This window comes from Pollachius pollachius (genome assembly GCF_949987615.1).
Source record: "Pollachius pollachius genome assembly, chromosome: 4".
Classification (NCBI taxonomy): Eukaryota; Metazoa; Chordata; class Actinopteri; order Gadiformes; family Gadidae; genus Pollachius; species Pollachius pollachius.
In genome coordinates, this window is record NC_136937.1 from 19,658,469 (window position 1) to 19,684,637 (window position 26,169).

General features: G+C 44.5%; 2 protein-coding genes across 2 annotated transcripts in view; one reads left to right on the forward strand and one right to left on the reverse strand.

The window, feature by feature from the left end:
• Window positions 1–1,744: 1,744 nt before the first annotated feature.
• LOC307074848 (ceramide transfer protein-like) lies at window positions 1,745–20,643 on the forward strand. Its single transcript, XM_079735233.1, has 18 exons — window positions 1,745–2,393; window positions 2,996–3,130; window positions 6,900–7,016; window positions 7,219–7,284; window positions 10,180–10,287; window positions 11,164–11,299; window positions 14,494–14,577; window positions 14,980–15,137; window positions 15,439–15,528; window positions 15,685–15,771; window positions 15,870–15,962; window positions 16,122–16,217; window positions 16,566–16,698; window positions 17,320–17,390; window positions 17,476–17,604; window positions 18,007–18,136; window positions 18,596–18,731; window positions 18,896–20,643. The coding sequence occupies exons 1-17, from the start codon at window positions 2,289–2,291 to the stop codon at window positions 18,721–18,723; spliced, it is 1,866 nt and encodes a 621-aa protein (XP_079591359.1). The 5' UTR covers window positions 1,745–2,288; the 3' UTR covers window positions 18,724–18,731; window positions 18,896–20,643.
• A 58-nt stretch (window positions 20,644–20,701) lies between these two features.
• Window positions 20,702–26,169, reverse strand: part of LOC307074844 (3-hydroxy-3-methylglutaryl-coenzyme A reductase-like) — a 24,416-nt gene continuing 18,948 nt past the window's right edge. The window contains exons 15-20 of the mRNA XM_079735229.1: window positions 25,702–25,807; window positions 24,449–24,619; window positions 23,749–23,889; window positions 22,782–22,940; window positions 22,185–22,339; window positions 20,702–22,087 (exon numbers count right to left, since the gene is read on the reverse strand). Of these exons, the coding sequence (XP_079591355.1) occupies window positions 22,024–22,087; window positions 22,185–22,339; window positions 22,782–22,940; window positions 23,749–23,889; window positions 24,449–24,619; window positions 25,702–25,807 (796 nt within the window). The 3' untranslated portion in view covers window positions 20,702–22,023. The remainder of the gene's footprint in view (window positions 22,088–22,184; window positions 22,340–22,781; window positions 22,941–23,748; window positions 23,890–24,448; window positions 24,620–25,701; window positions 25,808–26,169) is intronic.

Below are 26,169 nucleotides of genomic sequence, written 5' to 3' on the forward strand. Positions count from 1 at the left end.
CAAGCTTTGCCTTGAACTGCTGACCATTGTATATTTGTGGTTCCAAATCAAAGTCAGTACAGTATCTTTCAACAAGTATATTTCACCTCTGCCAAGTCCTGCTTTAAGCTCATCTGCCACATTGTGTAAGCAAATGGAATATGGATCAACTGCTCTTGATTAAATACTCTGATGCTTCCCGAGAAACTGCAGATAAGATGATACTTTCCTTCTGCGACAATCAAGTCATTGACTCCTGCAAGCCTCAGTCACAATTATGTGTCTTGATGAGCTAGATCAAGGATCTTTTTAGATGTAGTCATGACTTGGATGTCCCCAGGCTTATCTTTCTGACAGAAAATAGAAAGACAGGAAAATATTTTTCTGAAGGCATAAAACTTTTAGCTGTGAACGACCGGCAGTTGCTTGCAAGATTTAGTGACTTCTTTTCACTTTCAAAGCATTGAATAGCATGTTTTGTGCCATTTTATCTTTTCAGTTTCTGTGTCCAGAAACTAATAACTAATATTAGTTTTGGCCCCCTGACTATAAAGAGGGCTTCGCAAAGGCAAAAGTGTACGTTAACACGCTGCCGCTCCGTGATTTTCCAAAAACACCACTAGAGGGCGACACAAGCACGCGTGTTGGGATGCCTTAACAACTCCTTTGGTAAACGCAAATAAAAAAAACACTTATCCTGGTCTAATGAATGAGGAAAAGGGTCCAAGTCAGTAGAAAATTTAGTAATTATGTATCTGAATGTGAATAGATTGATTGGTTTTAACAAAAAAAGTCATAGATAGAGAATTGCTAAAGCAAGGAAAAGGATTTGATTACCTTTCTACCTGTAACACTTATCTTTACTCATTGTCTTTAATGAAATGACCTAGCCTGGCCTCGAACTAGGTGATAAGATCTCCCTCTGATTATGTGAAACTCCAGGGGAATCAAACCTGTTTCCCTCGAACTGTCAGACCTGCTAATCTGAATTGGCTGTCCTAACTTGTCCAATGACGAGAAAAAAAAACGTAAACAAATATGCGTGTGCGTGTGTGTGTGTGTGTGTGTGTGTGTGTGTGTGTGTGTGTGTGTGAGTGTGTATTTGTAGACCTATGTGCATGTGTGTGTGTGTGTGTGTGTGTGTGTGTGTGTGTGTGTGTGTGTGTGTGTGTGTGTGTGTGTGTGTGTGTGTGTGTGTGTGTGTGAGTGTGGGTGTGTGGGTCTTAAAAGGGGTCTTGTGGTTTCCCCTAGTTTGTGTCATGGGACCAGGAAGTTAGACCGAAGAAATCTACATGACACTGAGCTAGGCGTCGATCAGCCTCTCAAGCCCATTACAGAACTATATATAAACGTCCGCTTTTATTTATGCGCTATTTTGGGGTCGAATTTGGGACGGACGTAATCAGCTCGTTGGTTAATGTGACATTATCAAATTGGATTGACGTTTGACTTAGAATTACACTATACAATTTCCGGTACGTTTCCCTGTGATTTGCATTGCGGTCATTGAGGTCCAGTTTACAACAAGACACACGATGCTGTGGACTTCCGTTCATTTAAAACCGTTGCGCCCTGCATTCAATTGCAACCCCGAACATGATTGTTTTACTACTGTATAAGATTCTCTTAGAATTAAATGTTGTAACATCTAATTCTAGGAGACTTGAGGGTGGGCGGAGTCTGGCTGAGTGGGCTGAGTCTGTCTGCCCTGTTTGGGAAGGATTAGATGACGTCAGGCAGCAGCCAGCGCCCCTGAGCAGCGCTCCAGTCTGACACACGCGCTCACGGACCATCCGCTGACGTCTCGGGGAACACGGCCATCTGACAGACAGCTGTCACCAGTACGGAACCAGTAAAAGTGTCAAAGTCTCGTTATACCAGTTATCCACGGGTCATTACCTCTATCTGTCGGTTGATTTCTGCAAATCATTTTGATATTTCCGTTGACGCACCTGGCAACTTGAACCTCCGTGGGGCTATAGGTAGAAGGACTGGAGCTGGGGAGGTTGGATTACACTGTTTATCCATGAGACCTGGGATCGATACATAACAGGGCTGTTATCAGCGTTGACTCGCGTCCACCTGCACCGGCACCGAGCTGTGCGGCTGCAGATCGCTGTGTTTTCATCTGGACTGCCATGCCAACACTTCCAGGAGCACTCGGAAATAGTCTTGACCTTACTTCATGGGACTATATTTTGTTTACATCCTCAAACGACTCCCAACACTGAAGGCCGTATGACCAGGGGCTTGACCGCCGTCTACCACTCCCAGTTCACCCACTAGTCGACCAGTGAAGTCCCTCCGACATGTCAGACAACCAGAGCTGGAGCTCTTCTGGCTCTGAAGAGGACCTGGAGTTGGACTCGGGGAACCCGGTCGGGGTGGTGGAGTTCAGTGGGATTCTCAGTAAGGTAAGTTTAGAATGTGACCCAGAAACCATCGTGGTCCATTTATGAAGCAACGGGAGGCATGGAGCATTGTAGAACGGAGTGGGCAAGGTCCCTTCACTTATTTCACTGTATGGAACGTTATGCATTGCATTCCTTGATGCAATTATTGAGGATATATTTCACGTTTCTGTCCAATGTATGCATAACAGCTGTGTATGTATATCTGTCACATGCATACATACCAACTCTATGTATAGCTGTCCAATGTATGCATAAAGGCCATGCGGTTTAAATATTATTCTAGCATCCTCTACACATCTCGTTGCATCTGCATGTGACACCTTTACATCTACAGTCAGCCAGGTGGCCTGCCCACCCTTTGGTAGTGCGGAACCAGTTCATCTCACAAGTGAAATAAACGCAGTTTGCTCATCCAGCATATTGTGAAATATCTCCCAGGAACCCCACCTGCTCCATTATACTGATTAAGGGAAGAAGGGCGACTGTTTAACCAAGCCAGTTTCACCCTGTGAGTCAGGGCTGTTTATGGCTGTTACGGTGATTTCATTTACACGCCGTCATACAACCATGCTAAGCGGGAGATGTGCTCTCTGTCTTTCAAGTGGACCAACTACATCCACGGCTGGCAGGACCGGTGGGTGTCGCTGAAGAACAACACGTTGAGTTACTACAAGTCCCAAGATGAGAGAGAGTACGGATGCCGCGGGTCGCTCTGCCTCAACAAGGCTGTCATCGTGGTAAGCCGGCCAGCGCCGTCGTCATCAAATATCGCGATATCACGATATCCTCTCGGGATTGTTCGTGAACATTTGTGGTCAATGTCGAGGGACAAGCCTCCTTGGTTTTCACGTCGTCTTTAATCTATAATTGTTTCATATCCACAGAGTAGGCCTACGGATATTTTCTTTTGTGCTGATGTCAAGTGAATCATTCTCATTATTCATGTTGAGGCTAAAAAGGTTATCGCATCACAATAAAGCTCAGCAATCCAAACTCTTTAAATGAAAATTGACCATTTTAAGTGTTATTACAAAGTAAACCACAAAATTATCAGTTCAGTTACCGAATATGACTGCTCTTTGACAATAGCCTGCATCAAATATATTGGAAAGCTGGACTGAATCAGTGGTTTTGAAGAGTGTGGTGGAGACTGCAGTTTCTTCTAGTCACTTCAACACTGTTGTAGTGGTTTTCTCTTCTTTTGACCCAAGATCTCTTCAATGCTTCTTTTTGAATGCTACTGTTATCTCATCGTATTATATTGAGGCTAAATGCAGTGCATTTTTCCATACCACAATTTGACGTGTTTCCAACTAAAATTGAATTATCTTTCTTTCAAATAGTTTTATACAAGTTGCAACCAGAACCACATTTTATCATCTAGTAAAATGCATGATAAAAATGACTTAATAGAGCAATTCTTTGAATGCAGCATTTTGTTTGAACTACTTTAGCAATTTGAATGACTGTTCCTGGAAAGCAGTCAGCCAAGCAGTCTGTTGTTTGTTCAGCTTTATCTTAGCCTCTGTAAATATTTATTTTAATTCTGTGCACCCAAAGGCTTCAGACACTTGTTTAATTACTTAGCCAGTGAAAACCCTTATCTGAATATACTGTTGGTCTTACATTTTTGAATGTCAAGGATGTTCTGACATTCAGCTTTTGTTTTTGGTTATTTGTTGGAGCTACATGCCTCCAACTCTCTTTCCTTCTCATTCAATTTCCTAATTAGAATAATTTATCTGGCATAGTTACATTGGCAACACCAACGTAAACAAATAGGAGTACACAAAACATAAAAACCACAATCTTCAGCCATCTGCACAAACTGCTTCACTGGCAAATAATTTGTAATTAGGCTATTACTATTAGCAACGCTCAGCAGTTCATTCTCCACCCCACAACCTAATCTCACTGTCAGGTCTGATTCCAGAAACAGTGAATCCATTCACGCTGATTATCCATCCATCTCACTCGTGGTGTATACCTACAGAGATTGAGTCAATTGAGTCTTGCCGCATTTAAGATCTGAAAATGGCACAAACCAAACCATAACCTCTAGCCTGCTCTAAGAACTGTCCCTCTACGATTATGTTTGCTTTAAAACGGTTGATGTTTAAACCTCATCTCAGCATATGCATCATGTGAGAACTAGCATGCTCTTAAGGGGCTGGTACACTGGCCCAACAAACAGCCACATCACTCCACATTTCCACATCTTGGCTTGTTGGCTCTGTCTGAATGAACGTTGTTGTTGCTAAACATGTCGTATTTGGAACTCATTGTGTGTTTGTAGGTGTGTGTGTGTGTGTGTGTGTGTGTGTGTGTGTGTGTGTGTGTGTGTGTGTGTGTGTGTGTGTGTGTGTGTGTGTGTGTGCGCGCGTGTGCGTGTGTGTGTGTATGTGCTACTAGGTGCTTGCTAATGAGGCTTGGGGCGCTTGTGTTCATTATTTGGTTAACCATGACATGGTTCCGCACATTTTTAAACAACAACTTGGAAGTGTCCTGTTTATTTTGGTTGCTTGGCAACAATCTACACGTGGGTACACAGTTATTGCATATGCTCTGTTATGGCCCAAACACTCCACACTATGAACTACAAACTATCAAAGTGTTTGTATTCAACATGTGCACAAAAAAAGTGGCCAAAACTGAAGTTACACAGATAAGAGGTGTTGTCTCACTACGTGTGGTGATGCAGAAACGGAGGTTGTGGGGGGAGGAACCAATCAGGAGGAAGTAGTGCTCTTCCCCTTTGTGTGTCACTTCCTGTGAAATGTGTCCATGAAAGAGGTAGAGCTGCGTGTCCTGGGCTCTGGGTACATGTTGGTCACGCGACCAGCCCATCTTCTCTTTCCCTTTGTTTTCCTTTTTCTTCCTGCACTTTACTCTAGTTTCATCATGAACCCTCAAACCGGTTTAGCGTCAGCCATGAGCTGTCAGCCGTTGGTGATGAAAAGCCTGTCATCGTGTTCCTCAATTCCTAGAGCCGCTTTCCGCGAAGCCGGTGCGCTACCTCTCAGGAAACTGAAAGATCACATTCTATTTTTCCTAAACTCCCCAGGCCTTGAGTCACACAGACTGTGCGGAAGAATGGAAAGGGATGGATTGATGGATGGTTGTAAAGATGAAAGGTGTTCTGTTTTTTCTGGTGGTTCTACGTGTGGTTCAATGCTGGTGCAGGACTGTATGGCTGTCAAGCCAACTATTTAAGTTTGAGTGTAAGTGGTTCTCTTACTTGGCTTAGTGATCTGGTTAGGCCTTAGTGACCAGTTTACATTTACAAGACATCAATAATGTATGATGACAATGCTTTTATATCCATTAATTATCTTGCAGATTAAATTATTTTCATAAGAATGAAGCCTATACTATAGTTACTAAATGACCTCTACTAATTTTTACTCATACAGCACATGAGCCAAAATAAAGTAATAATTAGCATACTGATTATTACCGTATTGTGTGTACCTGAGTCCACCTGTTTTTACTGTAATCTGGGGATGGAAAACAGGGAGGTATTCAATACAGGCTTAGTGTACGCCTTTGTGTGTGTGTGTGTGTGTGTGTGTGTGTCACAAGATTATCCAAGCTGGGTCATTTGCTCTGTGTTCGCGGGGTTGTTGATCGTGTCCTTTTGAATACTACCTTACTTAATCTCTTTCTCTCATCTCTTTTTCTCTCTCTGTCTCTCTTTCTCTCTCACTCTCTCTCTCTGTCTCTCTGTCTTTCTCTCTTTCATCTTTGTCTCTCGCTGTCTCTCTCTCTTTCCCTCATCTCTCTTCCTCTGGCTGTCTCTCTCTCTTTCTCAGTCTCTGTCTTTCTCATCTCTCTTTCCCTTGCTGCCTCTCTCTCTCTTTCTTTCTCTGTCTCTATCTCTCTCATCTCTCTTTTTCTCTCTTATCTCTGGGCTTTTAAACAAAGGTTTGTTACATAGAAAGCAGATGTTGGCTCTTTAACGTCACACACACACACACGCTCACACACACACATATACACAGACACACAGACACACACACACACATACACACACACACACACACACACACACACACACACACACACACACACAGGTTGTATTACTGTATATGCTCGGTCCCCATGAAGAGCCCTTAAAAGGGTAGGAATCAGATGGAGTTTATTTGGGCCCCACTACTCAGAAGAGGCTTTGGTTCATCTCTTCAACTTATGGCTGTCATTAGCAAACAGCCTGACCACATTGAAGGGGACCTACCGCATTTGTTTCATTTTCATTTTTACGTTTCAGAGATGAACGAACAGCTGATTCCATATATTACACACACACACGTCTGTGTGAGCCCCTAACTCTGAATGCTTGAGTGCAAAGAGCTCAGCATGGAGCACTGCACCAACTCTGAGTCTGGCTGGCCTCTGTGTGCTGCATCAACTAAACCGTGTGTGTGTGTGTGTGTGTGTGTGTGTGTTTGTGTGTGTGTGTTTGTGTGTGTGTGTGTGTGTGTGTGTTTGATGCATTCTATGTTGCAGGCCCATGAGTTTGACGAGTGCCGTCTGGACATCAGCGTGAATGACAGCTTGTGGTACCTGAGGGCCCAGGACCCTGAGCACAGAAACAAATGGATCGACTCCATCGAGGTGCACAGGGTGAGGCCTGCACCCACACACACACACAAACACACAAACAAACACACACACACACACACACACACAGATGCTCATCATTGGCCTGCCTTCTTATTTATGCTATAAATCTTCCTTTGGTAATCTGGTTTGTTTGTGTTTGTCGTCATGCAGGTGAGTTTAACATGTGTGTGTGTGTGTGTGTGTGTGTGTCTGCTCATCCCAGAGTATCCGAGACGGAAGGAGGGAGAAGACCGGCCAGGGGACAGTGGCCCTCGTCCCCCCCCTCATGGTACGTTTAGTCTAGTCTCTTGGACTTTAGACCCCGGAGACCCCCTATAGATAGGGGAGCCAACACCAAGCCTTGTGTGTGTGTCCCTCCGACTGTGATTGTTGTGTATGTGTGTGTGTGTGTTCCTCAGTGTGTGTGTATGTATTCCCCTAGGTGTACGCGTGCATGTGTTCCTCTGGGTGTGTGTGTGTGTATGTTCCTCTGGGGTTGTGTTTGTGTTGGTGTTCCTCTGGTTGGGTGTGTGTTCCTCTGGGTGTGTGTATGTGTTTCTTTGGGTGTGTTCCTCTGGGTGTGTGTTCCTCTCCTCTGGTTGTGTGTGTGTGTATTCCTCTGTGTGTGTGTGTGCGTGTGTTTGTGTCTGTGTGTCTGTGTGTCTCTGGTTGTGTGTTTTTGGTGTTTGTTCTTTGGGTTGGGTGTGTGCTCCTCTGGGTGTGTGTGTGTGTGTGTGTGTGTGTGTGTGTGTGTGTGTGTGTGTGTGTGTGTGTGTGTGTGTGTGAGTGTGAGAGTTTACCTGCTTCTCTGATAAAGCTAGTGGTGCATCCGCAATCAACACCACTACAGGCTACCCCCATTACCTCGCACTGACCAACGTTGAGCAGTTCTGATTGACAGTAGAGGGGTCTATCATAAGTCCCTGATTTGTCTTATTATTTATACAAACATACAGAATAATGCATTAGACAAGAGGTGTCAACATAGACATAGACAAAGGTGAAATTTATTTTGTGGCCTGCCCTGCGGCCCAGAGACGATGTACGCAGGACATGCTTAGCTCTTTTAGGCTAAGCGCGTCCCGCAAGCTCAGGACTGCTCATCCAATTATGGTTCCTGTCCATTGGTCACTTGACCGATCTGTAATACGCAGGCCGCAATATATCATCTAGAACAAGGTTCTGCTTTAGCAGAACAATGATCTTGCATTCAAATATATATTATTATATTACTACAGTGTACTAAAGCTTAGCAACAACATAGTAATATAATAATACTTAAAAAATAAAAATTACTTAAAGTGGAATACACCCACAGCATTTGCACGGATCTCAAATGTTGTGCGACTGAGGCTGACTTTACACTGTGATGGACCAGGCGAGTTTAACAGCATTTCAAATCCTGTAAGTGAGTCAGATGGTGAGATCAGGAGGGACTGAGTCATTTCAGTAGAACCCCCCTTCGTTCCCATCTGCACCGTGCCCAGCGGTGACTCACACACGCACACACACAGACACACACACACACACACACAGACACACACACACACACACACCCGACTCCCCTCTAACCTGGACTATTACTCAACTACAGACCGCTGTGGAAATCTCCAGGAAAAAATGCAAAACACTCGGTAGTGGCTGTTGTCAAGGCTCTTTAGCATGCTAATGCTGAAGCTATTATGACTGCTGTGATGGCAAGCCATGCTTATGTTGTTAAGGTCAATAATCAAACGTGGAAGATGTTGAGCTGTGAGTGTCCAGACCGCAGTAACAGCTCTGTTTAACTGGTTGTGTCAGTAACCATTTACTTTTACTCAAATATGGAACTTAAAGCCTTTTTCATTCTCCTTATTTTCACTTCATTTCTTGGAGCATCATTATTAACATTTTCCCCTTTCTGTAGCTATAGCTGCAGTCCCTGCTGGTGTCTTCATCTCTTCATCTGTCCCCTCCCTTGGAATAAATTGGGAATATATGCTCTTCTTTTGGTTGTCAAACAGCCGCTTGATTAATTGTTTGCTTTTTGCAAAAGCCTCCATGCAAGTATTGCCAGAAGTCTCAGTATTAAACACTATTAGCCTTGTTGGTGTGTTCATTTTGTGGGTTTGAATAACTATAGATTCAGTTTGAAACATTAACATAAGGGCTAGTATAAAACGTTTTCAATCAGTCGAATATTACCATGAAAATGGTCTCTGTTTGTTTTGGTTGAGCCCTGTTGAAGGCCTTACCGATGGTTATCGGTTTGGGTGACACGGTTCGTTTGGGTATAAGCAGGTTGGCTGAAGGGCAGCAGTAATTAGAACAGGCGCAGTGTTGACTGTTGACCGATAGTTACCCCTGACTGTATCGCAAACACCGTTCGATGGGGATTAAGCGGCCTCTATCGATGATACAGGGCATTGCTGTTTGGTTTCCCTACTCTCTGACCCCTCCCCTCGACGGCTATTTTCAAAGCAGTCTGTGACGCAAGGGACGGAAAAGGAGACTAGTTTAACAGGAAGTCACCTGATCTCCCCTGCGGTGAATTCATCTACCAGTCATGTTATCCATTCTGTCCGGAAGAATATAACATGACAGTGAATCATTCATAGAGGAGTGGCTACACGCAACTATTTGCCTTTTTATTGCAAACAAAACAATGTGTGGTTTAAACGAGGCCACAGTTGCCTGAAGGAATGAATCAATTCTAATTCTTAAGCAGGGAAACAATCATTGGGTTATTCAATGGTCACTAACTCATTAAACACTATTGTTGCATTAAAAGCAAGACCGTCAGACACGTTATATCTCTCTGGGAACGCTTGTAGCAAGCAGACAACAACCTAATTGGGATATGGGTTAGTAGGTCAACAGTCAAAGGAATAGAAAAGGCGGGACAAGAGGGGGCTTTAGACTGTAAAGCAGTATAGTGTGTTAACCACAGAGAGCTGCTGTCAGTCATGTGTTCTCACCGTGTCTGCAGTTGGTATCAGTAGGCAGGATGGGGTAACGTGTGGCTGTGTTGTCTCATCGTGAATGTGGCCTAGACTGCATTCATTCATCTTGTTCCGTATCTTCAATGAACTGGGTAACATGAGTGCCATAATAGAGATTATGATGACTTCAGGAGGGGTTTTTCATCATGTTCACGCATCTGTTGTACAGATAATAATGTGTGTGTCTCTGCTGCCCCCTGCAGGCCGAGTCCGGCTACGGCTCCGAGTCCAGCCTCCGGCGCCACGGTTCCATGATGTCACTCACCTCCGCCAACAGCGGCGTCTCCTCCACCTCCTCCTCCTCCTTCAAAGTAATATTTAATATTGACTGCAAATATTAATATTGACTCCCCCCCCCCACCCCCCACGTCACTCAGTTCAAAACTTGAGAGCCCTGGTCAAAGTGCTGTCGTTACATTGGTTAACAACATAACAAAAAACCTAACCAGACTCGCAGCAGAGACCTCCTCATACAATGTAATGTCTTTGAGTGCCGATATGATATGTATCACTTTTCTGTTAATACTGCCATTAAGCAAATATAAGGATTCTTTTTGTTGTTTAGTGTTAGGGCTGGGGTTCTACAGGTCCACCATTTTAAACAGGCTTGCCAACTTTGGGACTTTGGCTGGAGTGAGACTCTAAAAATATTTTTTGGTAACCCTAACCCCATTAAAAAAAAATAAAAATTCAGTCCTTGTTTACTTACTTATAAACCCTGAATTATGTAAAAGACAACAACTAATAATCTGTGGGCTCTGACTCCAAACCATGCTCCGAACTATGCTCTGACGTATCAGGTGCAAGGTTTTCAGCAAATCAACGATCAGCGAATACTGCAGCGAGATGAAGGCAGATGTTATAGCTGTTACAGCTGTGGGCCTTAAACTCCTCTCCTGTCATTAAGAAAGAATACGCTGTGGTCTATCTATTCATCAAAAGAAATTGAGAGGGGACAAAAAAGGAATTTGGCGTGACATTTCTTGCGTGTGCGTGAGAGCATGAGATTGATGCTGAAATCGTGAGTGACACGACAGATGCGTGAGAGTTGACAACCCTAAATGAATGTGCGTTCTGACCTAAACGGTGTGACGGGCACCCAGGGCCTGGGGTCGGTGGGACGTCTGGGCTAATGTCCGGGTGTTAATGTCGGTGCCTCCCACCCCCGCTCTGCTCTGGTTTCTCAGAAGGGCCACAGCCTCCGGGAGAAGCTGTCTGAGATGGAGACCTTCAGGGACATCCTGTGCAGACAGGTGGACACACTGCAGCGATACTTCGATGGCTGTGCCGACGTGTCCAGAGACGTCCTGGAGAGGGACAGAGGTAAGGATCCCTAGAGGAGATGTCCTATTGATTAGGACCTCAGTTATTGATTTGATGGTTGGTTATTCCCATGTTGCTGCTTCTTTGGCCCATTTTGGGGGTCAGAATAGAATCAGGCCGGATGGATAGGTATTGTGGATTGGTTGAGTTGCAGAGAACAACAGTTAGTGTCAACACACAGCAGGAGCACTGACCTGAGGTCAGGTCGGGGTCACATGTAACATTTCAACAGTGTGTAGTGTTTAGCTTGAGAGTGATGGAATGGAGTTGGAAGCCATGATTTTTTTAATCTGTTTAATGGGTTTCATAATTGACAAAAACGGTAATACATAATAAATAATAATACATTTATAAAATATAAACAGAAAGGAATAAAAAAGCCAACCAATAAAAATCTTTGAAGTGAGGCCATGTTTTTATGTCTTGCATGCTCACCCATATTCACCCAGTGTGCTCTCTGTGTGTAAAGCATCACATGGTCTCTGTCAGCAGGGGCATGAGGTGTGTGTCTTTAGGGTGAACACTATGCGGAGGCTGTGTGTGTGTTGGTGTGTGTGTGTGTGTGTGTGTGTGTGACTTTAGGGTTAACACTGTGAGGAGGCTATGTGTGTGTTGGTGTGTGTGTGTGTGTGTGCGTGTGTTTGTATGTGTGTCTTTAGGGTAATGCTGGGAGGAGGCTATGTGTGTGTGTGTGTGTGTGTGCGTGTGTTAGTAATGCGCGATATAAACAATATACGATTTAAACGATACAAAAATGGCCTACGATAGAGATTTTAATTCTATCGCTCTATCGCGATAATGCATGTTGATGACGCAAAATACAATGTTTAATTCTTGGTTTGGTGCAATTCCTTTTCACATTGCAATTTTCGCAACAGTGCCAGAATTCGTCAACAAACCCGCATGTGAACGTTAACCCATTTGTACCGGCTGCTGTGCGGCGCAACATTGTAGGCCTATCTAGTAGATACAATGTTGCTCCGCGCAGCCGGTACAAATGAGTTAATGGTAAATACGCATTGATGCGCAATCCGGTCTTAAAGGTAAACACGCACAGATGCGTGATCCGGTCTGAATGGGTTAAATCATTGGACAAAAAGGTCTGGGGCGTTGTAAAGCGTTAAAGAAAAAGGGGGGGGGGGGGGGGGGGGGAAGCACCGGTGAAAGTCAACAATCATGGATATCCAGCGTGATATACATTGATCTGCGGACTGGTCCAACTCCTTCTCCCTCATCCTGACTTGGAATGTGTTAAATGCATCTGCATTTTTAAGTTATGTTTTCCAGCATACTTTTTACTTGCTTTTGTCGGACCGTCGGGTGGTGGCTCAACATGGAGCAAAGAAGAGACGGAATTTCTTTTGGATATCGGACCCAAATATCCAAAAGACGTTCCGTCTCCTCTTTGCTCCATGTTGAGCAACGTCTCCGAGACCAGCTCTCCGGCTGGGTCAACCTCCTTTTGATGGTTAAAAATATCACATAATCGACAAAAATCTTAAAAATCAATGATCGATCATCAATTAATCATGCCCATCCCTAATTGTCAGTACAGTGTCTGTTCCTTATCTAGAAAGACACCCGTTTTTCCTGTTTTCTGCATCTTGGGTGGCATTTAAGAACCAAGGACTTAAACTAAGTGTAGTGCCTTTTAGAATGGTTTGCACTAAAGGAAAGAAACCCAATACTAATTTTATTTATCTGCAACATTATGTTGTATGATTACAGTGTTTCACAATAAATGTTCTCGAAATGACGTACTATATTTCTCTTTTTTTAAATACATTTAGCAGTTTGGCTTTCCTTAGGGTCTATGTAACCTGTTCTGAAACGGTTATTTTATGATTTTATATCGTGATATATATCGTTATCGCAAGAGGCTGCAATGTATATCGCAATATGGATTTTAGGCCATATCGCCCATCTCTAGCGTGTGTGTGTGTGTGTGTTTTTTAGAGTAAATCTATGTGTGTGTGTGTGTCTTTAGGGTGAACACTATGAGGAGGCTATGTGTGTGTGTGTGTGTGTGTGTGTGTCTTTAGGGTAATGCTGGGAGGAGGCTATGTGTGTGTGTGTGTGTGTGTGTGTCTTTAGGGTGACTTTTAAGGCTAAGCCTTAAAAGCCCTCCGCATTTTCCGCATTTTCCTCTGCTATGTGTTTATGTGTCTTTATGTTAAATATGTCGGCGACAGGAATGGCATGCCACACAAAATGCCTCCCCTTCTCTTCAGCAGCAGTGCTCGTCTCATCGCTCATATAAAGACTGAATTAAACAGGATTTAACAGGCTTGTTTTAAGGGTGCTGTGTTCATTTACCTGGGTACTACCGCCCTGTCAGAATAGGAAATGTGTCGCCTCCACCGTGGTGCAATGCAACAACACGGGTCGTGCATGTCAGTGGAAGCTAGTGAAGGAAACACGTACTGACAACAGACACTGACAGTAGCCCTGTGTCATTAGGACGTCCCAAACGTTTCTCAACCGATGCCGAGCAGAATCAGGACACATGTCTGTTGTAGCTTGTTGAGCGTTTAGGACAAACACATCTACACAGCCTTGTTTGGAATGTATGTTTGTGGCCTCTTGACCGTTGACTAAGAAAGCAGTCATTCTGACCCCTCTCTTTCTCAGTCGCTCTAGCTCTCCCACTCTCGCTCTCTCACCCTCTCTCTCTCTCTCTCTCGCTCGCTCTCCTGTTCATTCTTGGCCTGACCACAGCTTGTTGTTTTGTCGCTTTACTGGCTTGCTCGCATATGAGCAGCGAGAATGAAGCCATGCCTTTGTTTCTTACATGCAACCCCCCCCCAACCACACACACACACACACACAGACCAATCTCTCCTCCATATCCCTTGCTTTCTCTCGCCCTCCCTCTCTCTCCCTCTCCATCTCCCGTGTTACAGCTCTCTCCCCTCTCTTTCGAAATCGGTGTGCCTTTCTGTCTCTCTCTCTCTCTCTCTCTCTCTCTCTCACTCTCTCTCTGGCCTGGAGATGACACTGGTCTATTGTTGTGTGGGTCATTCTGTCCGTCGCTCTGGGTCCTGCGGTCGAGTCTCTTGCAGTGGTTGCTACATGCCACCTACACCGAGCGGCCCCCGGCAACAGGCCCTCGGCAACCGGCCCTTGCCGTGACAACAGACCGGCCTGACTGGCGCTCTTCTTCCTGCTAACCTTTCCCTCTGTTCATCCCTCAGTGGTGGAGGAGGATGAGGATGACTTCCCAAGCCCTCGGGCGAGTGGAGAGTTAGTGAACAACAACAATGGCAGCAAGGAGAAGTGTGAGTATTTGAGCTGGGAAGGAGATCAGGAGTTCTGGAGGGTTTTCCGTAGCCATGTATTTTTTAATGTGAAAAATGCAGCGCAAAAGTTATTTTATTTTAACTAGGGCTGCATATAATCACTGATTTTCTTTGTATGGTGGATATTCAATCGCTTATATTCCTTCTCGATTCAACGGTCATAAAGAAAGAAAGAAAGTGAACTTTATTTATATACAGGATTTACATTTATGAAGATACAGGGAGCAGGTTTTTCTACTAATGCTAAAAGTTATTTCACAAGCAAAATATTGATTATCAAATGACAAACTATGACTTTCTTTAAGTAAATGATGAATCATCTGAGAGTAAGTTAGTTAGATTTTCTCCTCACTCTCTTCTCTTGGGGATCCTATCCCTCAGTGTTCCAGCCTGTGAGTCCCAAGGGGGTGAATGGCATAGACTTCAAAGGCGAGGCCATCACGTTCAAAGCCACCACGGCTGGGATCCTGGCCACCCTGTCCCATTGCATCGAGCTCATGGTCAAGAGGGAGGACAGCTGGCAGAAGAGACTCGACAAGGTAGGGACAAACTGAACAGCCTCACATCGCTGTAGTTACTCTGCAATCTTACTGAAATATTGATTATAAGCTTTGGATAAAAACTATTGAGGACACAGAGAAGGCGTTGTTGTTGGATATGTTTTCAGTTAGTCCACGTTGTCCATACTGTTGTATTAAGGACAGCATGGTGTCCATGCTTCCTTAAAGACTCCTGCACCTTACTGGAGGCATGACCTCCACTCTTTGGGAAAGCAGCAACCTCCATGAAGATCAAGTGGACCGCGGTTCATTAGACCTTTTTCTTTTTGTTTCCTTGCAGGAAATGGAGAAGAGACGTCGCATCGAAGGCGGCTACAAGTCGACGCTCAATGACCTGAAGAAATCCCACTACAGAGGTCCGGACTACGAGGTGAGGCAGGAGCGCTCATGTCTTCTTCTTTATCATCATCATCATCATCATCATTGTCATCGTCATCATCATCATCATCATCATCATCATCATCATCATCATCACTGTCACCATACCTGTGCTAATGACCAGCCCCCCCCCCACCTTCTCTGACAGGAGGGTCCCAACAGCCTCATCAACGATGATGAGTTCTTTGATGCAGTCGAGGCGGCACTGGACAGACAGGACCTGATGGAGGAGCAGGTGAATGGAGACACAGCGAGATCACTCTCACTTTATACTCATTATACACTGCAAACATGAGGTACAGAGCAGAACGTGACTGTGTTTACCGTTGACAGTCTCATTGTGAGAAGACCAGGCTACAGAGGTCCATCCCAGTTCCCTCTGAGGACCTCTACTCATCCACTGGTTCCCATCGCTACTCTGACAAGGTATTCCCAGGTCCTGATGGTTTAAGTTAACGCCGTGGTCCATTTCTGTCCTCCTGTTCATTGTTATGAACCATCCATTTGCTTTCACAACTGTTCTAACCTCTACCGATCTCTCTTGTCTCCCCCGTTCTCTCTTGTCTCCGTGGTCTCGTCTTCCAGGTGGAGGAGATGGTGCAGAACCACATGACCTACTCCCTCCAGGACATGGGCGGGGACGCCAACTGGCAGCTGGTAGTGGAGGAGGGGGAGATGAAGGTGTGTAGATAAGTCTTGTCAGTATGTGTCGGATAGTGTCACGGCGAGGCCTGTGTCCCAGCCCAAAGGCTCCGGGTTCGATGCCTAAGTCCGCAGTCTAGCCGTAGGCCTCATGTAGCAGGATGACCTCTAACCCCAATATGCTCCTAATGACGTGTGTCTGAACTCAGTTCAAGTTGCTTTGGATAAAATAATCTGTTAAACTAACGAAAATAAACCACAATGGTACATTTTTGATATTACAATAGATTTTTAAGAACATGCATTTCATCGACCAAAGACAGTGTAGAATCGTATGAATTTACTAATTTGTGTGCGTGTCTGGTTTTGCGTGTGTGCGTGTTTCAGGTGTACAGGAGGGAGGTGGAGGAGAACGGTATTGTGCTGGACCCTCTTAAGGCAACTCACTCCGTCAAGGGTGTGACCGGCCACGAAGTCTGCAACTACTTCTGGGACACAGCCTACCGCAACGACTGGGAGAGTACGTATGGCCACCTCTGTTACCATGACCACGCTTTGTAATGCCCCAAAAAGGATTTCTGATGACTTTGTTGACACTTGGGGTGTCTCCATTGCTACAACCCATTTGGGATTATTATTGAGCGAAAGAGCGAACGAGCGATGTCGTGTATGAGACAGTGCGGGGGACATGTGGATCTCTGTCTGGCCAGTGGTGGATTCTGATGTCTGTGTCCGATAGAGGGTTCCGCTTCTAACTCTCGGGCTAGGTTATCGAAACAAACCGATGACTCGATGGATCCTGGCCTCTGTCCAAAATCGGCCTTGGTGTGATTCAAATTAATGAATTTTGCCAAAAGAAAATAACTACTGACTCCTGATACAATAAAATACAGGCTACTGTAGTGGTTGGAAAGGGAGGGGAAGCTATTCAGGTGGTGGCCATCGGCAACCTCACCGTTAGTTGGTACTAAACTACATACTGTATCTTCAGCTAAGATAATGGTGTTCATGTTAACTAAGGTATTAATTGATACATGACTAACCCTAACCTTAACCCTAACCCCTAACCCAATACCATATTATAATGGTTAATTAATGTTTTGTTATCGTTAATGTTACCATTGCATTTATTACCCTTTAGCAACCATCGAGAACTTCAACGTGGTGGAGACCTTATCCGAGAACGCCATCATCGTCTTCCAAGCCCACAAGGTAAGACTTACTCACGCGTTCACGATACAGATGTGTCCCAGATGATAGTTAAACGCTGACTAATGACCTCATGGCCTCGTTGTAGCGGGTGTGGCCTGCCTCCCAGCGCGACGTCCTGTATCTGTCCGCCATGAGGAAGATTCCAGCGCACAACGAGAACGACGCCGACACCTGGCTGGTGTGTAACTTCTCCGTGGACCACGAGAATGCGCAGGTAGGTCTTGAAAATACACACACACATACATTGGGAGGTAGAGCGGGTTGGCTGGTAACCGGAAGGTTGCTAGTTTGATCCCCGGCTCCTCCTAGCTGAATGGCGAGTTGTCCCTGAGCAAGACACCTCACCCTGAATGACCCTGACGACCAGGCTGTCCTCCTGCATGGCTGACACCACCGTCGGTGTGTGAATCGTGCATGAATGGGTGAATGTGTGGCAATATTTTGTCAAGCCTTTGGAGTGGCCACTGGTTAAAGAAGCGCGGCACAAATGCAGTCCATTTACTATCTGACATGCATACACAGGGGACTCAAGAGACAAATTCAGAGATTCAGAAATCTTAAAAGGTGTGCTGCAGCGTCAGGCTCTGATCCGGCCCTCTCTCTTGGCCCTCCGCAGCCGTCCAGCAGGTGTGTCCGGGCCAAGATCAACATCGGGCTGATCTGCCAGACCCTGGTGAGCCCGCCAGAGGGAGACAAGGAGATCAGCAGAGACAACCTGGTGTGTAAGATCACATACGTCGCCAATGGTAAGGATCAATCCATCTGATTATAGATATATCTGTATTATATCCCCATTAGTGCAATATCATACTCTGATTATTAACCACCAACGCAGATTCATAAGTTATCTACAGTATATATTATATATTATATTATATTATATAGATATAGAGCTCCGGGAGTCCGCAAACGGCAACAATAACTTTCTCATGCTGCAGTTCACTTTGGACTTCAGGGAGGGAACGCTGATTGGCATCACAACCAAGTATCACGCAAAATTATTATTAAATTCAAATATTTGAACTCGAGGGAAGTGTTTGCATGAGTAGAAACATGCAAAACCTGCGTGAACCAAGCTTTTCTGGCAATTTTTTTTTCTCTAAACATGTTATTACATTGAATTTTATGGATTCACGCTGCCCCTTGGCGCGACGCGTTGCGTGCATTAGCGTGCTGTCTGACGTCCATCTTGTCTCCCTGTGTAGTGAACCCCGGGGGCTGGGCTCCGGCCTCGGTCCTGAGGGCGGTGGCCAAGAGGGAGTACCCCAAGTTCCTCAAGCGCTTTACCTCCTACGTGCAGGAGAAAACCGCTGGAAAGCCCATACTTTTTTAAGGATAAAGGTACAAATATGAAATAAAAATATAAAAATGGAAAGCACAAACTCATACTATATTAAATTGTACAAAGATGGTCTACATTAGCGGACATTCAAACTTTACATGCCGTTTTGTGTATTCACACAGTGCAAATCGCTTACCGGAGCTATTGTGTGTCCTCTCTGCAGTGTACCTCACCCTGCAGGGAAACTGAAGTGGAACCCAAGCTCCGAGCTGAGATAAATGAAGCCGCGCTCCCGCCATGCTACCTCGCTAGGTAGTTTCTACTCCCTTTAGCTTTAGCGTAGCGTCCTTGCTACTTGCTAGAGGTTCTTTTTATTCTCCGTGGCTACAGTGAACGTCCTTTGGGAGGAAGGCTGCACTTCAGTCACGCTCTGATGGGTACTTTTGCACAGGAAATTACTTGTCTTCCCCCATTGCTACTTTTTTCTAAATGAGTCATCATATGGAAATAATTTGTCTTGGATTACATGTTAGTTTATGCATTTAGGCTTGATGGCGTCGCATTGTTTCTTGGTGGGGGGAAATTAGTTTGGATAAATTATAGTATGAGCAGTGGAGGTTAGAAGACACTTTAGACATTCAAGGCAATACTATGCAAGCTGCCATGGAGTTGCAAAAGACTGCTCTTCAATAGCTGCCTACACACTATCTCCTTTGAATTGTCCCACAAATCCCCCATCGTTCTCTACTGAATGATGGATAAAACATTTCATTTGAGAATCTCGTTATTTCAAGACACTTGGTCTCTATTGGGTGTCCGATTATATATTTTTTATCAATAGCTTTTTATATAATGCTGCTAATTTAGCCTAGAACTAAATCTAAAAGGGGGTGAAATAGTATTTTTAATTCAAAGGAACAAGTGGAGAGGGAGGTCGTCAGTGGATTGCCTCCGATGACACCAGGCTTGAGCTTTAACCCTTTTTAGTCCTTCTGGTGAAAACACCGCTTATATGGTACTGATGGAAGGAGGTTATGTTTTATAAGATATTTAATGTACTATAGATATATCTTGTATGTACTGCTTGGCTTGTTTATTTTATTGCTGATGTTGTGACAACATGGCATGGCTACGATCATGTTGTTTTTGTGTTTCTGTTCGTTTGTGGTCACTCGCAGTCTACGTTCGCTTTGTGTCAGAATTGACAAGAAATGCCTTAGAATTACAAAACGCTTTAGGATGAGACAGCTTTAGAAAGTGCCTAATGGCCATTTACTCAACACTGGCTAGTCGAGATATACTGTCAACAAATCTAAAAATTTACCGTACACACAAACACTGATGACGTTTACGTTCAGTCAGTCCGTAATTGAGTTCCTCACAGTTCGTGTTCTCCAAGGAATATAACGGTGTCCTTCAGTTTTTTGGGTAGTCTTTGTTTTTACAAAACACTACATTGTAGTATCCTAGTGACCTCAAATGAATTTCAAGTTTGGCATGAAGTCATGAAAAAAGAATGTGTGCAAGCTGTTGTCATGTAATGCCCAGGTTTGTTTCTATTTAAGAAGCAATATGTCGACATACTTAGGAGTCATGGTGCTCAACAGTGGATCTTTTCTCCCACTTCTCTCTTGCGTTTCAACAGCATTCTTAATAATTAGCTTCTGAATCTTGTTTGTAATGCATGTTAACACTGAATGAAGCCACTACTTCGCTCATTAAAGTTCTGCAAGTGTTAATTAGCAAGTTTGCGCTGGATGGGAACCACTATTACTGGGGCTTTTACCATGATTTAACCTTTAAAAGGCCCCATTAGGATACTCGTTATGTTGAGCATTGTCCCTAAACAATGCTATGATACAACTTCAATCAAAACAGGTCAATAACCTTTCAGAGGGATTCTATTTTTCAGCTGGTACTTTTTATGCTTTACTGAATTTAGCCACTTTTTTTTTTTTAAAGGATCCTTGGGTCGGGGGGGGGGTCAGGGTGGGGGTGGATGATACCCGGCTGTATGCCAGGAGGACGCCCCAGCACTGAACCGATACACGACGCCTCTGGAGCTTAAAACCTGAATGTAGTAATAGGGGAGTAATCCTGTAAATGGACGTTTACACTAATGCTGTTGGGATTAAACCGCTGAGAAAATGCGGCACAGTCCTGTGTTTAGAAGGAGCAATGAATGTAAGGACGGCAATAAAGATTAATTTCTCCACTTTGGCCTAGTGTTTTTCGACAACAAAATCACAAAACGCATCAAATAACTGGCACAATGAAACCCAATTTAGGAACGGTATAAAATCTTTGAACATTAAATTTTAATCTGCAATTTTATTGTAGCATGCTTGTTTTAAAATTAAGGCCCCTTTACATATGTGCCATAACTCTGTCATTCAGACATACCGCTGTACAGAATCTATTCATGAAATCAGAATACACTCAATAAATAAAAAATACCCTTCCAACATTTTTACATTATTCTGTACAGCTGTTCATTAAGTTAATATGGCTCTATGTGTTTTGACTCTGGGTTGACAGTAGTGAAATGACTTGCGATATCACAAAAAAGTCAGAAAATGTTGGCTTTGCTCATTGGGAAGCATTTTCCATCAACACACCAATTACATACATACTCCTTTAGGTAACACTCAATGGGGTTGTGTGCTGAACCTACAATGCATCAACTTGATTTAAAAACAGACAGAACAAATGTAGGCAATACAGTGGTAGTGTAAAAATAATTGATATGTTAAACAATATATATCTTTTCACATTAATAGCAGCGTAAACAATCACATCGGTCTGGCATGAACAATAGAATATTATTTTCTGCACATATTTTCCATTAGTAACATTGATTGCTTAGTGCCGTTCTATCAATGATCCCGAGTTGAATTCAAGGTATTTGGTGGAAAAGGCCAACGCCTTTTCGAACACACAATCCCGCAAAACCACTGTGTTCATATGCAGATAAAGTGGCACGATTTACAGTCATTACAATTCAAACAAAAACAAACCAAGAAATTAAGATTAAGTGGATGGTGAGCAGCATCCAGTGAAGTCTCCACACAGCTTTAGATTGTTTGGTGAAACAAAAGGTACTCAGTAACTGAGATGTAGCGAGTGTTCAGCAGTGTTCTGTCCGGACGTGTTCACTGACACTCCAGTGAGATGTGGTCTCCACTTCCTGTTTCCTTGACCCGGAACATTCTGGTACTCCCTTAAAAGAACAGGTAGGGATCTTTTCTCCGGTCACTTTAAGATTCTTTGTTTCCTTCACTGGGATTCAGATCAGCACTCACAACTCCATGGCAATAAAAAGGGAAAAGCACCGTATTAATGTTGTCTTCATCACGCTCTCGTCTCCAACTCCGCTTCAGACTGCGATGGCGACTCCGACAAGTTGGCTTTAGATCTAACGGTTAGAAGAGGAGGCGAAATGATAAATAAATAAGCAACCCTGCTGATGACGCATCAGATATTCAAAACGACACGTTTAAAACCAAACGCACCTGTTGTGGGTCATGTGACTTTTGACCAGGTGACCGGCGGCCAGGGCGGCCATCAGCGACAGCTCCCCCGCCAGCACGGCGCCGCAGACCACACGGGCCAGCTGGCGGGCGTTCTCCCCCGGGTGGCCCGGGCTGGAGCCCTGCACCCCAAGCATCTGACCAGGAACACATCGTTAGCCTGACCAGGGAACTCATCGGTAGTCTGACCAGGGAACACATCGTTAGTCTGACCAGGGAACTCATCGGTAGTCTGACCAGGGAACTCATCGGTAGTCTGACCAGGGAACACATCGTTAATCTGACCAGGGAACACATCGTTAGTCTCCTCTCCTGTTCCTGCACAGCGCTGTGAGCTGCAGTCTCATATCCACAGCTCTACTGTTCTTCATTTATAATGCTGTCAGAAATGTTATTTACACATTTGACCCTCATCAAAAAATGATTTGGATATTGCACTTGGGTGACATTGAGATTTTGACCATATTTTCATGAATCCTCCATCACTGGGTTTCATGTTTCCCTTCCAGCGGCCGCGTTAATGACTCTCCACTAGCGCCTCCTCCTAGGGGACCGTTCCTCCCCCAAGAGGCTCAGTACCTGCAGACAAGCCTGCTGCGGGGGCAGGTTGGTGCCTCCGCCCACGGTGCCCAGCTCGATGGAGGGCATGGTGCAGCTGATGTAGAGGTCCTCTCCCCCGGGGCCCGACGCCTCCATCTGGGTGATGCAGTTGGAGCTGCCCACTGTCTGGGCCGGGTCCTGGGCAGGGTGGGGTTCAGAGAGGTTAGGAGGGTTTACCAGCACCCTGCACTACGGGGCATTTAGGGGGCACTCACCCCTCTGGGGGGTGAGCGCAAACTCTTCAGATGAGACGGTAACCAGGGTCCTGACTCCCTGTGGTCACTAAAGGTACTACAGCACTCATCGCTAGAGTAGGGGGCTAACCCTGGTGTCTGTACCACTCATCACTAAAGTAGGGGGCTAACCCCGGTGTCTGTACCACTCATCACTAGAGTAGGGGGCTAACCCCGGTGTCTGTACCACTCATCACTAGAGTAGGGGGCTAACCCCAGTGTCTGTACCACTCATCACTAGAGTAGGGGGCTAACCCCGATGTCCCTACTCATCACTAGAGTAGGGGGCTAACCCCGATATCCCTATTCATCACTAGAGTAGGGGGCTAACCACGGAGTCTGTACTCATCACTAAAGTAGGGGGCTAACCCCGATGTCTCTACTTATCACTAAAGTAGGGGGCTAACCCCGATGTCTCTACTTATCAATAGAGTAGGGGGCTAACCCTGGTGTCTGCACTCATAACTAAAGTAGGGGGCTAACCCCGGTGTCCTGTTCAAAGCCCAACCAGGCTTCTGTACCAACATTGGCCTCCTCATCATCCCCTAGTCTCTCATTGGACCTTGTTACCCATGATAGTGTGGCAAGCCTTCTGGTGCAGCCTTGCTGCAATGCATCACCAAGGTGGATGCTAAGCCCTAGCAGTGGATGAGGTGTCATACACCCACACCCTATGTAAAGCGACTTAGTGTCTGAATTACTCTGGTGCTCACCTGTCCGCAGGCGATGTAGATGGCGGCCACGATGTTGGCGGCATGGGCGTTGAAGCCCCCGATGCTGCCCGCCATCACCGAGCCCACCAGGTTCTTGTTGATATTCAGGTCAACCAGGGCGGCTGTGCTGGTCTTCAACACCTGTAGCAGGTCATGTCAGTTCAAATTTATTTGTGTATCCCTTTATCACAGTTAGTCTTAAAGGGCTCAACATGCCGTATTCACTACCATTCAACAGTTTTGGGTCACTTAGAATTGTCACTTAGAAAAGTGAGAAATTAAGAAATTAAGATACCATTAAATTAATCAGAAATACAGTCTAGACATTGTTAATGGGGTAAATGACTATTCGAGCTGGAAACTGAAAGATTTTTATGTACACCTATGTTTTTTTTTTATCTACATAGGTGTAGCCCATTTCCAGCAACCATCACTCCTGTGTTCTAATGGTACTTTGTTTAGCTCATCGTGTTAAAAGGCTTATTGATGATTAGTAAACCCTTGTGCAATTATGTTAGGACCGCTGAAAACTGTTGAATAAAAGTGTGAGTTTTCATGGCAAACATGAAATTGTCTGGGTGACCCCCAGATTAGGGTTATCAGGTTATTACGGCGCATCTATTAAAATGGGACATAGAAAACCGGGACCAGAGCATTTGCAGTTGAATGAACATTGGATCACAGAACATCGTCCAGGTACCTCTCGCACTACCCTGGCCGGGATGGTGGCCTCGCACACGGCCGCCTTGCCCCGGCCCAGGATCCAGTTGATTGCGGCAGGCTTCTTGTCCGTGCAGTAGTTCCCGCTGACGGACAGGACCTCCACGTCAGGGTACTGCTGCTGGAGGCTTTGCAGCGCCTGCTCTGTACCCTGGAGGGGGACGGAGGGGAGACATGACACACACGTAACCATGCAGGGTCCGCCTACAGGCTCCGAGAGCCTTTAGAGAAATGGTTCTGAAGCAGAAGGGATCCATTTAAAGACATATAGTTCATTGGTTCTAACCAACAAACCACAGCAGTGTGCGAGAGCCTGTGGAACATGCATTGATGTTATGGACTGATTTTGGTATTGCGATTAATTGCCGATTCGATCCAATTCGATTCAATATCGATTTGTTTAGTGATATGTTAGTTGCAATGCCAATTTTGCTTGGATATGAAATATATTCTCATAGAACTAATGCTGAAAATTGTACAAGGAACCCTCTAATCTGGTGCATTATTAAAAATATTAATGTTTACACTAAGAATTGACCCCAAAGCATTAACATGAATGTACTTTTTATCAAACATGACCAACAGCCTTTCTAAAAAGATAGGCTGACCAAGGCACTCTTCTCAAAGTTAAAAAAGCTTTAATAAATAGGCTAATTCATAATGGAATTCTTAAGTTGCCAACCGCCTGTCAGGCTTACATTATATCTTTATTTGCATCAGATTCTGTACAGAGGTCAAGTAAGTGCTCTAATAAGGAATGCAATGAAAGGGCAAATCTGAACAGATCTGAGCAGCACACTGAGATAGAGAAAGAACCTTGAATGGGTAACCCAAGGTTTTTCAAACTGTGGGGCACACCTCCCCTAGGAGGGGCCAGAATTCTTCAGGGGGGGTGAAACGTGAGAAAAATAAATAAAAATAAAATAAAAGCCTGTGCTCATCAAAGAAACAAACTCATTGTGCCCACTAAAGTAGAGCTGAGCAAATAATCAGGCTAAACAGTTTACAGACAGATTTTTAAAGGGATAAAGATGTTATAATGTGTTAAAGAATAAAAATATCTTTAAAACATGGACAAAGATGTTTAAAAATATGTTTAAAATGTGTAAAAGATTTTTAATATCACACAGAGGTGTTTGACATGTTTCAATGAATGTGGAAAACAACAAAAATATATTTTCCACATTTCCACAAAAAGTTTGTATTCGGTTATTTGAACCCAGCCCTACAGACCTTGGAGAGCATGTTCATGCCCATGGCGTCCCCGGTCTGCGACTGGAAGCGGATGTACAGGTTCCTCCCGGCCAGGCCAGCATGCAGCTTCTCCAGGCGGGCAAACCTAAAGGGAAACACAATGAGGATTTAGCACCCACACATCCTACAAGGTGGATCAGCGTTTAGGGCTGCAGGAACACATCTGTATTATTATTATTATTTATATATTATTATAATACATATTTCCTTCATGCTTTTATATGCTTAGTTAGTATAACTGTTTAAGACCATTTTACATGTGGGATTCAAATAACAAAAAAAAAAGTCTTTCCTCTCTGTACAAGTATAATTTAAACTGTCCTGTTTCACCTCCATCACAGTACTACAGTAAGAGTGCTGACCTCAGGTCTGCTCTAAGGCCTCCTCCACCAGTACTACAGTAAGAGTGCTGACCTCAGGTCTGCTCTAAGGCCTCCTCCACCAGTA